This window comes from Zingiber officinale, chromosome 9A (assembly GCF_018446385.1).
Source record: "Zingiber officinale cultivar Zhangliang chromosome 9A, Zo_v1.1, whole genome shotgun sequence".
Lineage (NCBI taxonomy): Eukaryota > Viridiplantae > Streptophyta > Magnoliopsida > Zingiberales > Zingiberaceae > Zingiber > Zingiber officinale.
Genome location: NC_056002.1, coordinates 123,324,751 through 123,341,385, shown reverse-complemented (window position 1 = coordinate 123,341,385; position 16,635 = coordinate 123,324,751). Strand labels below are relative to the sequence as shown.

The window sequence follows — 16,635 nt, the reverse complement described above, 5'->3', positions numbered from 1 at the left end:
GTAAAACTTGAATCAAGATTCATCGTCATTGCCTGTCGTCGAACAATCTGAAAAGGAATGACAAGAATGGTGAAGTGGCTTGAATTCCAGAAGAGTTAGGGCGACTGCGACCAAATTTTTCTTCCGGATGGGATGAAAAGTGAATCGATGTTTTAATACGGGACCACAATCCTATATATTTATAGCCTTAGAGTTTGTTCCTTTATCGACCTATCAATAATAATGATAAAAAAAATAATAATTTTTTATACTCCTGATATTCACATCTATTAAATCAGCTCATAATTAAACTATATTAATTAGATCATTATTCAACTAAATCCGCATAATAAATCCATGTGTTATAATTAATACAGAAGCCTACTTCGAAATAAAATTCAACATCCATCACTTCACATTCAAGTGCAAAATAATACAGTTTTTTCCCCAATTTTGCTAAGAACGGGCAAGGTAATTTAATGGTTCTCCCGTCAATCCGTCTCAGGATCAACACGGAGGAGACCTAGGGGTGATGTCATGATAAGAGGCAGGGTGTATTTCTTAAATATTTAGGATTCAATTTTTATCCAAGCACATTTACAATGATTAAGAAAGATAATTTTATCTATCTCCTAAAAATTTTGGAAACCTCATCTGGCCCCTGGTTTGCATATGGTCCCTATCTTGTCGAAAAATTGCAGTCACCCCACCACTTGAAGCCCCTATTTGTGTCTCTCCCCTCCCTCCCTCCCTTTCCCATCCAACACAACTAACCCACTCCTCCTCCTCCAAGCAGAGCATTCCAAGAATGATTTCTCTTGGATTTGTCATCCTCTTCTTTGTCTCACTGCTCTCAGCAGCGCATGGCTATGGAGGGGGATGGATGGCAGCTCATGCCACATTCTACGGAGGAAGTGATGCTTCAGGCACAATGGGTATAATGATTTCATTCTACAAACAATCTTATCCTTAAAAACAAAAAGTAAAATAAAATCGACCATAATTCAGACTAATTTGCGTTGCAGGAGGAGCTTGTGGGTATGGCAACTTGTACAGCCATGGCTACGGCACTAACACCGCAGCTCTCAGCACTGCTCTGTTCAACAACGGCCTCAGCTGCGGGGCTTGCTACGAGTTGGCGTGCGTCGACGATCCCAGGAATTGCCAGAGGGGATCCATCGTCGTCACTGCCACCAACTTCTGTCCCCCGAACAGCGCCCTGCCCAACGATGCAGGCGGGTGGTGCAACCCCCCTCTCCGCCACTTCGATCTCTCTCAGCCCGTCTTCCTCCGCATTGCTCAGTACAGAGCCGGGATTGTACCCGTCGCGTACCGAAGGTGGGGATGAGATTCTTAATTATCTACTCTTTTGAAAATTCTTGATAGATTCAGTACGTAGTTACATCATTATTGTTACATATTTTGCAGAGTACCCTGCAGGAAGGGGGGTGGCATCAGGTTCACTATCAACGGCCACTCCTACTTCAACCTGGTTCTGATCACCAACGTGGGGGGAGCCGGGGACGTGCATGCGGTCTTGGTCAAGGGGTCGAGGACCGGGTGGCAGCCCATGGTGAGGAACTGGGGCCAGAACTGGCAGAGCAACACCTTCCTCAATGGCCAAGCCCTCTCCTTCAAGGTCACCACAAGTGATGGCAGATCTGTGCTCTCCTACGATGTAGCTCCTCCGTCCTGGTCCTTTGGCCAAACCTTCAGTGGTGGACAATTCCACTGAAGTTTTAAGATCAAATTAATAGCATAATTTTATATAGTACATATATATAGGAGTGATATATGGATCAAAATTATATCGACAAAGGCCTATTTTACTTTGTCCCTTTTATAGTTATTGCATTGAACTGGATTAGACCTTGTGTCAAAGTCTAGATTAATTAGTTGCTGCTCTAGGAGAGAACTACTTCTCCGTGAGAGCAAATGGCTATATGTATGGTTTACTTTTCATTCATTGTTTCTGTCAGTTGACTCTATGTGAGGGCACTCTGAAGAAAGAGTGCCTGTATTGGCCATTGTCAACCACTGTGATTTGTTTTATGGCAGTGCTATATTGATCATGCTATATTAATACATGTCTCTGGATCGATCAGTTCAACTTTTGCAGGTGTCTAGATGTCTCTAGGTCGAGTCTAACCGAATAACTGGTAGGATCATTTCGACTCTTGCAAGTCAATCTCAAGCAACCAGTGGGTGGGCTGCGATGGACTCAAGCTCAACATGTGAAGTGATAAAATATCTTTTCTTTTCTAACAGTTTGAACTGTTTTTATTTAATTCAAACAAGCAAATTTATCATATTCGTCCGAACAAGAGCTTTGCGTTAGGAGTTTATGTTAACTGAGTTTAATTAGTGGGTCAACCCATATGTGAACGAAAGTATCAAAAGTATAAATGATGCAGGAGGGGCCGGATCCAAAGTAAAGAACTTCTTACAGCAAGACATGGCATGATCACGATGCCTAACCGAAGCACGACATAGGCTGAGGGAGCTTTTGGATCTGCATCTTTTGGGTTTTTTAAAATTGGTTATCTGTCTATTAAGTTTAAGTTGACCTTTTATTTAATTATAGTTAGCTTTGCCCTTAATTCTAGCTTCCCTTAATATTAGAGAACTAATTAAGTCTCATTATTTAATTTCTGTTTAGATCTTTTTAGAGCTTTGAGAGTTATAAATAAATATATATATATATATATATATATATATATATATATATATATATATATATATATATATATATATATATATATATATATATATATGTTTAGATGATGTTTAGGAGAAGTTTTAGATATTAAATCAATTTTTTTCACTTAAGTCATGTTATGACTATATCTCTTTTCGCTATTCTCGCTCTTGTTTTCTCGATAAGGTTTTAACCCTAGTTTTGGCTACTTATTTTGTTATTTCTTTCTTATTTTCTCGTTAATCCTATGAAATTTCACACCCGAGAATAATCTATATTTTGTCCGATGTCAGTTGACATCATAGTTTATTAAAATCCAATAGAGGGTCGTTGTGGACATGATCGTGGTCACAATAGACAAGTTTTGATTGAGGAAGTCTGACACCATGATCATAATGTTTAGGATATAATGATGATTGAGAATTTGCAGAAACAAGTTATGGAATTAACCCACCCAGAGTTTGGCAGTGTGAGATTTTAAAGATCGTGAGATCTCTGATTGTAACTCTGATTCTACTTTTGAGAACTAATGAGAATCCACTTTCTTCCCTTTGGCTATATACAAATGTTGTTTCAATGACTCCATACATTGAGGCAAGGAGCTAGAACAATTGACAACTATACAAAGTAATTTTATCAGCTTATTGCTCGGAACGATCTATCTGAGACCAAGGAGCATACAATAGTGCAATATTTAGGGGGATTACGTAAGCACTTACACGATTTCCTGAACCTTCACTCACTCTAAACTATTTCAAAGGCTAATCAGCGAGTCTTTACTATTGAAAAACAAGTAAAACAAAGACCAACAACTAGGAGAGATCAAAACAATCAAGTTGTATGTTCACCCTCAGGAGTTGCACCCTTCCCAGCAACCACCACAAGGTAACCTAAGACCTCTATCAAGTGCTTTCAACATGGTGAATAGAGGCATTGAACTTTGGGTTGTAAAAGATCCCTAAATTAAAAAAAAAAACAAAATCTTGCTAGTTGAGGAAGCTAGAAGACATGGAGGATGAACCTAAGTAGATTGATGAGACGATTTACGATGAGGATATCGATGATGAGGTTCTTTATGGCGATGTCATGAGACTTTTATTGTATGCAAGAGCCTACTGGTCCCCAAGGAAGAATCATATGATTGGCTAAGGACCAATATCTTTCGCACGGCTTGCACGATTGTGAACAAAGTTTGCAAGATGATCATTGATAGTGGAAGCTGTGAAAACATTGTATCTAAAGAAGATGTTCAAAAGTTGTAGTTAAAGACAGATCACCATCCAAAATCCTATATAAGTTGTCATGGCTAAGCAAAGGAAGCGAGGTAATCGTAGATAGGCGGTGCCTTTTATCTTTTTCTATTGGCAGCAAGTATTATGACCGAGCATGGTATGATGTTGTCTCTGGATACATGTCATGTACTATTGGGACGACCTTCCCAATATGATTGTAGTGTCATCCATGATGGACGGAAGAACACCTACACCCTCAGCATCCAAGGGAGGAATATCGTATTGGCTCCTCGATAAGAAGAATTCCTTCAAACTTGGTAACCAATAACTCTATACTACTTTCTGTTGGTGCAGGTAGCACTAACGGTCTAACCCAGGTTTTGATGAATGACAAATAGGTTAAGTTAGTTGTGTTGTTGTCTGACACTTTGATTAAGTGTGCAGGAAAAGTCCAGACAGGTCGACGGGCTGACCGGATGTCTGGCACGAAGTCCAGCTAGGTCGACGGCCTGACTAGATAGCTGGCGAGAAGTCCAAGCGGGTCGACGGGCTGACCGGACGCTTGGCGAGAAGTCCAGCTAGGTCGACGGGCTGACCGGATAGCTGGCGAGAAGTCCAAGCGGGTCGACGGGCTGACCGGACGTCTGGCAGGTAAGTAAGGTAAGTCACTGGAGGGGAGTGACTGCGAGGACGCGTTCCCGGGAAGGGAACATTAGGCGTCGATCCGGCTTAGATCCATTTCGGATATCTAAGTCGAGATCGTGACTAGATTCCGGTCTCGGAAAGACGGAATCTAAGTCATACTCTTGATGCTAATTTTTATTACTTAGCGTATCTGTAAAAATGTGCTAACAAACTGTGCTGCAGGGTTTATTTGCCTCGGACTAACATTGTTTTGAAGGTAGGGAACAGTGAGGGTCCGGGCTCCCGGAAGGGATCCGGGCGCCCGGAAGGGATCCGGGCGCCCGGAGGCAAATTTTATCCCCAGGACGACGTTGACACTTGGAGCATGCTGGTTGGGAGTGTTACGTCACACTCCAGGCGCCCGGAAGGGATCCAGGCGCCCGGAAGGGATCCAGGCGCCCGGAGCAGCATATAAAAGAAGCCTCAGGCAGGAGCTTCTACAGATCAGTCTTCTGAGAACTCTGAGTCCAATCACTCTGCTGCTCTGCGCTCCAACGACGTTCACAAAGCTCCGACGACTCACTCCGGCTCTCTTTTTAATTCATTGCTTGTCGGTTAGCTTTGTTTTCTTTCTTTTTATTAGCAATATTTGTACGTAAATTGTAATTATCCGAATTGCTAGTGAATTGCCCAACGAAAGTACTCAAGGAGTACGGGCCTTCGAGTAGGAGTCGTCACAGTTCGAACGAAGTAAAATCAACAGTGTTCATCTCTTTACTTCTTTACTTTTCCGCTGCCTTAACTCGAGATTTTCGAATCGATATTCACCCCTCATCGAATCTAACGGTCTTACAAGTGGTATCGGAGCGGGTCGCCTCGATTTGGTGCAACCACCAATCGAGTAAGGGTGAAATCATTTTTTTTAAAACAATTCCAAACTGATATTATTATCTTTTTGGAAGATTTTTTTTTCGTTGCATTTAAAATCTAAATTGGTACAACACCAACTTAGAGTTTCTATTTCTCCCGCACTGCTAATCCAAGACGAAGTCTTGGGATTTTTTTCCAGTTAATTTAGTGTGTGCAGGATAAGATGTCTCAACAAGAAGGCTTCAGCACAGTACGTCCTCCCCTATTCAACGGGGATGACTTTTCATACTGGAAGAGGAGAATGGAGGTCTACATGAAGACAGACTACGACCAATGGATGAGCGTCACAAAGGCTTACAAAATTCCAGTAGACAACTCCGGGAAAATAGTAGACCCTGAAGAATGGACAAATGATATGAAGAAAAAGACATCAATTGAAAACAAAGCCATCAATACTCTACACTGCGGACTAACACGAGAAGAACTGAACCGGGTCGGACCGCATGAAAACGCTAAGGAGCTTTGGGATAAACTGATCGAGCTACACGAAGGAACAAGCGACGCGAAGGTAACAAAAAGAGATTTGCTGTTAAATAAAATTTTTAATATAAAAATGCAGGAAGGAGAAACGGCAAGTCAGCTCCACGCGAGGGTCAAAGATATCCTCAACGGTCTCCACGCGATAGGCCACCAAATGGAGAACCGAGACTTAATCAGGTACGCGTTAAATGCTTTTCCACGAAACAATTTGTGGGCATCAATCGTAGATGCCTACAAAATTTCAAAAAATTTATCTAAATTAAAATTGGATGAACTCTTCTGTGAATTAGAACTTCATGAGCAAACTAACGCCGGGGTCGAGAAAGGTGTAGCTTTATTTGCAGGTTCCTCTAAAGAAAAGAAGAACAAACCCGAATCTGAAGAAGATTCCGATCAAGACTCTGAAGACGAAGAACACCTGGTGAACCTGGTAAGGAAAATGTTCACCAGAAAAAAGAGAAGCTTCAACAAACAGGATCTTCAGAAGATCAGTTCGCCAGCCGACTCAAGAAATGTCACATGTTTCGGATGTAACAAAAAGGGGCACTACAAGAACGAATGCCCAAGATTGAAACTTGACAAACCAAAGTCAACAAAGAAGAAAGCCCTCAAAGCAACATGGGGCGATTCCTCCTCAGACGAATCGGAGGGAGAAAGGCAAAGGCACCAAAGTCACCTCGCTGATGGCTCATGAGTGAAACGGAAGACGAATCGGAGGAATCGGAAGACGGGTCCGAACCCGAATCAAGCCACGAGTCCGCACTCATTTCAAGGTTCGAAGAGGTATACCTAAACTTAAATCAGAAATTCTTTAGAATTATCTCGTGCTTAAATAAAAATTAGTTAAATTGGAAAATGAAAATAAATCGCTTCTTGAGGAAAATCAAAACCTCAAGGAACAATTAAAAAATTCGAATCCAACTCAAGATCGAACACTTGAGGAGGAGAATTTATCATTAAAAAATGAAATTAATAAGTTAAAAGAATTGTTGGAAAAATTCACAACAAGATCTAAAAATTTAGATTTAATTCTAAATAACCAAAAGGCATGCTATAATAAAACCGGACTTGGATATAAATCAAACTCAAACAAAACCTTTAAATCATTATTAACCCAACACAGAGCAACTAAACAAGCTTGGGTCCCGAAAGCATGCTTAACCACGCAAGTAGGACTTAATCAATTCTATATACCTAAAGATAAAATACATTATATAAACTTGAATAAATCAGATCAAAAACTAAAATATAAATCTAAATTAAAATCAAAATTCAAAACTCAACAAAATTTAGATTATCACCAAGTTAACTATAACTATAAAAAGAGTCGACACAAGCCTAAAATCAAAACTTAAAATTAATGACCAACAATTCAGGGGGAGGCTCCAGAATAGCTGGCACCTCCAAAACTAACTTACCCGATAGGGTAACCCAAAATTTAGCAACCCGGCAGGGTAATTAGGATTAGTTATTAAGAGACCAAGTTTAACTTAAAACATGGTATTGGTGAAATTTTTGGATGATAGTACGTTGGGGAAACTTGGGCATCGCATGTCTAGAAAGATATGGTTTCGATCTGGTGCATTTGGCCAAGTGGAACTAACCGAAGCTACCCTTAAACGAATCCTAACCAGTTAGACCAAGATTTAGTACTAAGTTCCGTGGATAGGACTATTCGGAAAACTTCGAAAGGTTGGTTACTTCTAATGATGTCCTTGTGACTCACCAAGCTTAGAAGTTTATCCGAAGAATGCCTATTTGTGGAAACCAAAGCTAAGTCTGAATCTAACACTAGTTAAACTAAAACTCTACAATCAAATCAATGTCATCTCACAAAACCATTGGATTCCCTGATTGATAATATAGATCGGGTGAGATGAATAAGGCTTAAAAATTAATTTCAAAATTTTAATTTTAACTTAAAATTTAATTTCAAAATTTTAAAACTTAATTTCAAAACTTTAATTTTAAAACTTATTTTCAAAATTTTAACTTTAAACTTAAAAATCAATTTCAAAAAAAAAAAATAAAAAAAAAAATTTGATTGATTAAAAATTGATAAACTAAGACTAACATAAAAATCCTACTTGTTGTAGGAAACCAAGTGGATTTTGGACAGTGGTTGCTCCAAACATATGACTGGAGATCACACCAAGTTCACTCAATTAACCTACAAAAGCCTAGGAACAGTTGCCTTTGGAAACAACGGTAAACTCAAGGTAATTGGAATAGGTAATATTGAATTAACAATAGATTTCATAATTTCAAATGTTCTACTTGTTGAAAATTTTAAATACAATCTTCTGAGTATAAGTCAATTGTGTGATACTAGGTATAAGGTAAAATTTCTATCCTCAGAATGTTTGATCAAACATGTAGATAATCCAACTATAAGCCTAAAAGGCTTTAGAAAAGACAATATCTATGCCATCAACTTAACCACCTCTTCAGTCAAGTGTTATTTAACGCAAAAAGAAGAAACCTGGTTATGGCACAGAAGAATGTCACACACACATTTCAGAAACATAAGTAAACTAAATGGTCTAGTTAGAGGCTTACCAAAATTACCTAACTTAGATTCAACAATATGTAATGCCTGTCAACAAGGCAAACAAACAAAATCTACCCACAAACCAATTAATGAATCCCAAACCAACTCAGTCTTAGAACTTTTACACTTAGATTTATTTGACTCCCATGGGGTCAAATCAATAAATGGAAGTCTATACTGTTTAGTTATAATAGATGACTATTCTAGGTTCACTTGGGTCAAATTCTTAAAAAATAAAGATGAAACCTTTGAAATTTTTACAAATTTCTGCAAACAAATTGAAAATGAAAAAGGCATAAAAATTAAAAGAATCAGAAGTGATAATGGAGGAGAATTTAAAAATCATAATTTTGATAAATTTTGCCTTGAAAATGGCTACCATCATGAATTTTCCTGCCCTAAAACTCCCCAACAAAATGGAATTGTAGAAAGGAAAAATAGAACCTTACTTGAAGCATCTAGAACTATGCTAAATGAATACAACTTACCTAAATATTTTTGGGCAGAAGCTGTTAGTACAGCCTGCTATGTACAAAACCGAACAACATTAAACAAAAAACACAATAAGACATTTTTTGAAATATTTTACAACAAACAACCTAATATAAAATACTTTAAGGTATTTGGTTGCCCAGCCTTTATCCTAAATACTAGAGAACACTTAGGCAAATTCACTTCCAAAATAGAAAATGGAATTTTTCTAGGTTACTCTCTGAATAGCAGAGGCTACAGAATTTATAATAAAGTCACTTTAAGAATTGAGGAAACCACCAATGTAAAATTCAAAGAATCCAATCAAAACCTAGAAAAAGCCCAACCTCAACCAGTTGACTCTGTTCACGAACATATCAATTCTGAGGGAACAAACCAAACCCAAAATCATGAAGAAGAAGAACAGCTACAAGAAAGTCAACCTCCTAGAACCATAAGAGTCAACCCAAACCATCCTACTAATCAAATAATTGGTGACCCAGACCTGAGGGTCCAAACTAGGTCATCTTTCAGAAACCTAAGTCAAATCTCGTTAATCTCAAATATTGAACCCAAAACTGTAGCTGAATCTCTACTTGACCCAGACTGGGTCATAGCTGTGCAAGAAGAATTAGCTCAATTTGAGCGCAATGAAGTTTGGGACCTAGTACCGCCACCTAACGATAAGAAAATAATAGAAACCAAATGGGTATTTAGAAACAAGTTAAGTGAAACTGGAGAAATTACTAGAAACAAGGCCAGGTTAGTTGCCAAAGGGTTCAATCAAGTTGAAGGACTTGACTACGATGAAACTTATGCCCCGGTAGCTAGACTAGAGTCCATTAGAATGTTACTAAGCTATGCAGCCCATAAAGGATTCAAACTATACCAAATGGATGTCAAGTCTGCCTTTCTTAATGGATTGATAAAAGAAGAAGTGTATGTAGGTCAGCCACCAGGTTTTGAAAGCCTAGAACACCCTGATTATGTCTACAAATTAAAAAAGGCATTATATGGACTTAAACAGGCACCTAGGGCATGGTATGAAAGACTAACCTCTTACTTAACCTCTAAAGAGTTCAACCAAGGTCAAATTGACCCAACACTATTTGTGAAATCAATAAAAGAAGATATTTTTATAGCTCAAATTTATGTAGATGATATCATCTTTGGTTCAACAAACTCAGAGTTTTTAAACGAATTTACAAACCTAATGGAACACGAATTCGAAATGAGTCTGGTAGGAAAATTAACTTATTTTCTAGGGTTGCAAGTCAAACAAACAAATGAAGGAAATTATATTTATCAACAAAAATATACTAAGGAATTACTTAGAAAATTTGGAATGGAAAATACTAAAGAAATAAAAACACCTATGGCCGTAAACACAATCCTAGATGATGATCCTACTGGAAAATCAGTAGACCTAAAACATTATCGGAGCGCAATAGGTAGTCTACTTTACCTAACTGACCTGACATTTTATTTGCAGTTAGTATGTGTGCTCGATACCAAACCTGTGCTAAAGAATCTCATTTAACTCAAGTCAAAAGAATCTTTAGATACCTCAAGGGAACCACAAATGTAGGAATTTGGTATCCTAGGGCCAACAACTTCGAATTAATAGGATATTCTGACTCAGACTATGCCGGATGCAAATTAGACCGCAAAAGCACAAGTGGTGGATGCCAACTACTTGGTCCATCACTTGTCAGCTGGTTTAGTAGAAAGCAACACTGTGTTGCACTATCTACAACTGAGTCAGAATACATAGCTATAGGCGAGTGTGTTGCACAAATATTATGGATGATGCATACTCTAAAAGATTTCAACTTAAATATCACAAATGTAAAAGTATTAATTGATAATATAAGTTCGATTAACTTAACCAAGAATTCTGTGCATCATTCAAGAACCAAACATATTGAAGTTAAGCATCACTTCATCAGGGATCATGTTACTAAAGGTGATATTGAACTCAAGTACATTGAGTCTAAATCAAATTTAGCTGACATTTTTACAAAACCACTCCTTGAGAGTGAATTTAGCAACTTACGACGACAATTAGGGATGTGCTCAATAGACTAGGAAATTTCAAAAATACTTTCAAAAATGGTTTTATCAAATTATAGGTTAAACTTGTCTGGTTTCAAAACTTTCCATTTTTTTAGACTTTCAAAAACAGTTTTGGCCTTAGACTAGTTTTACATCTTTAGAAAGCATGTACCCATAGGACTAGTTTTTGAGCATTTCACCAACACCCTAGGGTTACCTTGCTTGTGTTTGACAAATATAGAAAGGGGTGAGATGCATAGGCCAACTATCTAGACTTAAGATGCTTATTTCAGTGCATCAGCATAAGTCTGGACGTTAAATACAATTCAGATATTAATCAGATTAAAGTTCATCAGTCAAGTCAAACACTGACTGATTATAATTAACTTAATCTGACTAACCAAGTGAAAGCTACTATCTTTTGATAGTTAGTTAGTACTTAATTGGTTAGACAGCTGGTTAACGTTATGTCAGGTTCAGGGGGAGGAATTAATTAAAAATTTTTTTTTCTTTATATAAAATATTTTAAATTTTGTTTGAAAAATGTTTTCTTAAAAATTTTTTTTTAAACCTACTTTTGAAAACTAACTCTTATAAAACTAAGTTGTTTTTAAGAATTGGGTTTTACATCTTATTGAAAATTAATTTTGAAAATAAGATTTAACTTAGTTTTGAAACTAGTACTTTTGAACTTTAAACTTTTGAGTTTTGAAAATTAGATTTAATTATCTTACTTTATCAAAGTTAGGTCTACCAAATTCCTTTGAAAACTAAAAGTAAAGCTCAAAAATCAACATTTTTCAAACTGAAATTTGATTTGCAAAAACTTAAATCATTGTCAAAACTTAAGTTTTAAATTGTTTCCAAACTTAGTTTTAGCAATTTTTCTAAAAGCTAAAAGCTAATGCTTTAAACAAGTTTTCAAAACTTTAAACTCCCCCAAGTCAACTTGACTATTTTTTTGCTGTTAAAAATTGTACTTTTATCAGTATCTTTGAATTTTTGAACTAAACTTTTTATTACTCTACACTATGCTTGCTTACCCCTGCTTATTTTTTGATGAATGCCAAAAGGGGAGGAGGGTTAGGTTAGGTGGTTAAGTTAGCTAAACCAATTTGAAAACACAAACTGACTTTAAAACCACACAAATGCATGTTGTTTTGTTCATATGCTTTCACTAACTTAACCAGGTTGTCATTCCATCAAAAAGGGGGAGATTGTTGGTGCAGGTAGCACTAACGGTCTAACCCAGGTTTTGATGAATGACAAATAGGTTAAGTTAGTTGTGTTGTTGTCTGACACTTTGATTAAGTGTGCAGGAAAAGTCCAGACAGGTCGACGGGCTGACCGGATGTCTGGCACGAAGTCCAGCTAGGTCGACGGGCTGACCGGATAGCTGGCGAGAAGTCCAAGCGGGTCGACGGGCTGACCGGACGCTTGGCGAGAAGTCCAGCTAGGTCGACGGGCTGACCGGATAGCTGGCGAGAAGTCCAAGCGGGTCGACGGGCTGATCGGACGCTTGGCAAGAAGTCCAGACGGGTCGACGGGCTGACCGGACGTCTGGCAGGTAAGTAAGGTAAGTCACTGGAGGGGAGTGACTGCGAGGACGCGTTCCCGGGAAAGGAACATTAGGCGTCGATCCGGCTTAGATCCATTTCGGATATCTAAGTCGAGATCGTGACTAGATTCCGGTCTCGGAAAGACGGAATCTAAGTCATACTCTTGATGCTAATTTTTATTACTTAGCGTATCTGTAAAAATGTGCTAACAAACTGTGCTGCAGGGTTTATTTGCCTCGGACTAACACTTTCTTGTAGGAAAAGGATCCGGGCGCTGGAAGGGATCCAGCCCGGAGGCAAATTTTATCCCAGGACGACGTTGACACTTGGAGCATCTGGTTGGGAGTGTTCGTCACTCGGCGCCGGAAGGATCCAGGCGCCGGGCGGCATATAAAAAGCCCTGAGCTTCTCTGATCAGTCTTCTGAGAACTCTGAGTCCAATCACTCTGCTGCTCTGCGCTCCAACGACGTTCACAAAGCTCCGACGACTCACTCCGGCTCTCTTTTTAATTCATTGCTTGTCGGTTAGCTTTGTTTTCTTTCTTTTTATTAGCAATATTTGTACGTAAATTGTAATTATCCGAATTGCTAGTGAATTGCCCAACGAAAGTACTCAAGGAGTACGGGCCTTCGAGTAGGAGTCGTCACAGGCTCCGAACGAAGTAAAAATCAACAGTGTTCATCTCTTTACTTCTTTACTTTTCCGCTGCGTCTTAACTCGAGATTTTCGAATCGATATTCACCCCCCCTCTATCGAATCTAACGGTCTTACACTTTCTATGTCCAAATTTTTAAAAGATATAAAGCACAGAGACATGGTCTATGCTTTGCTTCCTTGTGAAAGCAATGTAAGAGACTTAGACTCAGATCTACCAGCTGAGGTACAACAACTCCTATCCAATATCGCTGATTTGATAGACGGAGACCTTCCTCCATGACTTCCTCTTATGAGAGACATTCAACATCAGATTGACCTCATTCTGAGGTCAAGCTTGCCTAACTGGCTGACATATTGTCTCATCCCTAAGGATATCGAAGAACTACAATGACGGTTGTGGAAGTATTTATAAGTACCCCGTGTTGGTTTTGATGTGATCAACCGAGTTAAGTTAGGCTCTGCACTTTTTAATGCCTTGTGTCTAAGTGTGCAGGGACTTAGAAATATAAGAAGTCATGCAAAAAATGCAACCAGCAAGAAGGATGACATTGGAAGCGAGTTGATAGGCTCGGTGCATCCGAGGGACGAGAAGCTATGAAATAGTACATTGGTAGACGAGAAGGACGCGCGACTCTGGACGAGGAGAAGGCTAGAGTTGGATTTGAGTGAGCTCAACTCTGGATAGTCAAAGTATCACCCAAGTGACCAGATGGAAAAAAAGTAAACTTGGAAGTCGACCGACTCTAGGCACCCAGACCTGTACTTGGAAGTTGACTGAGTCTAGGAGCCCGAACTAGGTTCATGCACCTGGACCCCAGGCGCCCAGACCAGTCTTGGCCAGATTAGTGAGTTGTTGCCGCAAGAATCAACACTGGAGTCCACATCAGTAGACCGGGTCCAGACACTTGGGAAGTGATAACCTCTGGAAAAGATGTTCTTGTGGAGTGGATCGGATTGACCCAGTCTAGGCGCTCGGATGGGGTCCAAGTGCTCGGGAGCTGCCACGTCAGCTAATGGCTAACTTCGACCAGTAGGCTATAAATAGAGTTCTGATCCTCAAAGTCCAGTACAACAACACTTGTACTTTCTATTTCCTTATTCATTTTTAAGTCTGTGCTTTCAACATCTGTAAGAGGTTACTCTGCCTGTTTAAAAGGAGTTTTTTTAGGAGCTTTCATTGTCTTGGATTAGCAACCTTTCCGATTGAAAATCAACTAAATCTTTGTCTCTTCTTTAATTCATGTTTTTTTATTACTTTTAATTAACCTGTGGCGTGTCCTTATTAATTAAGTAGCAAGAGAAGTACTAAAATTATATTGTAGTCTATTCACCGCTCTAACCAATCTACCCAAATCTACAATTAGTATCAGAGTCCAACCATTTCAAAAGGACTAACATCCGACTAAAGCAATAAGAAGATGGCAGGACCAAGTATTCACCCATCAAAGTTTGACAGGGAGTTCACAATCGGGAAAAAGGAGATGAAGGTATTTTTCAAAATAGATTTTGATTTATTTCTAATAATCAAATATAATTTTACAGCACCCAAAGATCAACACAGAGAAGAAAAAAAGAGTATCTTTGGAGCAAGAAAAAGCATAACAACTTTGTAGCCAACGGTAAGGCCGAATTCCTCCTTTTGAGTGTACTGCCACCTCAAGAAGTTAATCGGATCGGCGCTTACAACTCCACCAAAGAACTCTATGAGAAGTTCCTAGACCTGCACGAAGAAACCTCAGAGATCAAGTTGGTAAGATGAGATGTGCTACACAATAAACTCAGCAACCTTCGACTAGAAAAGGGTGAGACGGTTGCCCAACTATTCACAAAGCTAAAAGAGGTAATCACTGGACTAACCAACCTAGGAGAAACTCTGCCAAATCGGGATTCCCTCTGATATGCATGAAATGTATTCCCAAGAACCCTTGAATGCACATCGATTATAGACTCATATTACATCTCCAAAGATCTAGAGGTAAGTACTTTAAAGAATTTATTTTCAACCTTAGAATTACATGAGTCTCGATGTACAGGACAAATAAAAAAGAGCCAAATCATGGTTTAGTAGTATTAGCCAACAAGATTGAGCTAGATTCTGAATCATCGCCAGATGAAGACAAAGCAGCTTTTATGGTAAGGAACTTTTCAAAGTTCTTTAAGTCTAATAACTTTTATAAGAGACAGACCAACAAGATTCTCTAGACAAAGAGAAAATTCGATGCTACAACTGTCAAGAAGAAGGGCACATCAAAGACAACTGCCTGAAATTCAAAATCAAGGAAAAAGATAAAGGGCCAAGACGATCAAAGCACAAGAACTTGAAAGCTATGTGGGATGAAACGCCATCAGAATTTGAAGTTGAAACATACGCCGGACTTGCACTAATGACAAGTCACCAAGAATAAGAAGATGATGAAACCTTGTTCGAGATGAGCATCATGAGCATTGATGAAGGGACAACTTCAAATTACGAGTCTGACAAGGTAAATTAGGTATAACTCTTACCTCCTGATCAGCTTTATGAAGCAGTGAAAATGCTATCTAGAACCTTATGCAACCTATGAACTAAATGTATGAATCTGAAAAAATAAAAAAAGATAACAATGAGTTAAAAATAAACTTAACTAATGCATGTCCATTAGAATATTTTGATAAAATTCAAACGAAAAATTCTAAATTAAAAGAACAAATAGACTTATTGAAAAAGGATTATGCATGCTCCAATGCTTTACCAATTTCAAATTTTAGAAATACCAGAGGGCTAAATTGTATATTAGAACTTATAGGGGCTAAATTGCAAATATACTTAGAAATTATACACTAAGAAAATTTTTAATAAGTCTAATAGGTAAAAATTTATTTTGGATTCCGAAATATGTTCTAAACTATTAAATTGATTTTATTTGCATGTTTAAATTTAATTTGGTTTAATTTTAACATTGTTAGAAAGTTTAATTATTTCGTAAATCTTCTCTTCGTATTTTCAATTTTTTTAAAAAATTAAAGATATTATATGCTAAAAAATTCAAATTCTATTGACTGTTAATTTTTTTTTAATTTTTGATCAAAAATATAATTTTAAAATTTAAAACATTTCTGAGTTTAATTTTAAAAAACCTAATATTTTGGAAAATTGCCATTATATTTTGAATTCTTAGAAAAATTATCAAGATTTTTTGAAAAAAATCTATTTTTAATAAATAAAAATAATTCTTTCTAGTCAAAAATATTTACTCAGGTCAAAATGGAAACATATTTTTCATGAAATTTTTTATCCTGATCGGACTATTTCTGTTTGACCATGATAAAAAAATTTAGAATTTTTTGAAATGTAAAAATAATTTTCAAATTATTTTTAGAAAAATAGAGAATTAATTGGTAAAATTTTTGTCTTTGAA

The 16,635-nt window shown here is 37.8% G+C and overlaps 1 protein-coding gene across 1 annotated transcript; it reads left to right on the top strand.

Annotated features, from left to right (window-relative positions):
- The first annotated feature begins 739 nt into the window (after nucleotides 1-739).
- On the top strand, nucleotides 740-2,006 carry LOC122021782 (expansin-A10-like). The gene is made up of 3 exons (XM_042579939.1): nucleotides 740-914; nucleotides 1,005-1,317; nucleotides 1,408-2,006. The coding sequence occupies exons 1-3, from the start codon at nucleotides 788-790 to the stop codon at nucleotides 1,712-1,714; spliced, it is 747 nt and encodes a 248-aa protein (XP_042435873.1). The 5' UTR covers nucleotides 740-787; the 3' UTR covers nucleotides 1,715-2,006.
- The last annotated feature ends 14,629 nt before the right edge of the window (nucleotides 2,007-16,635 follow it).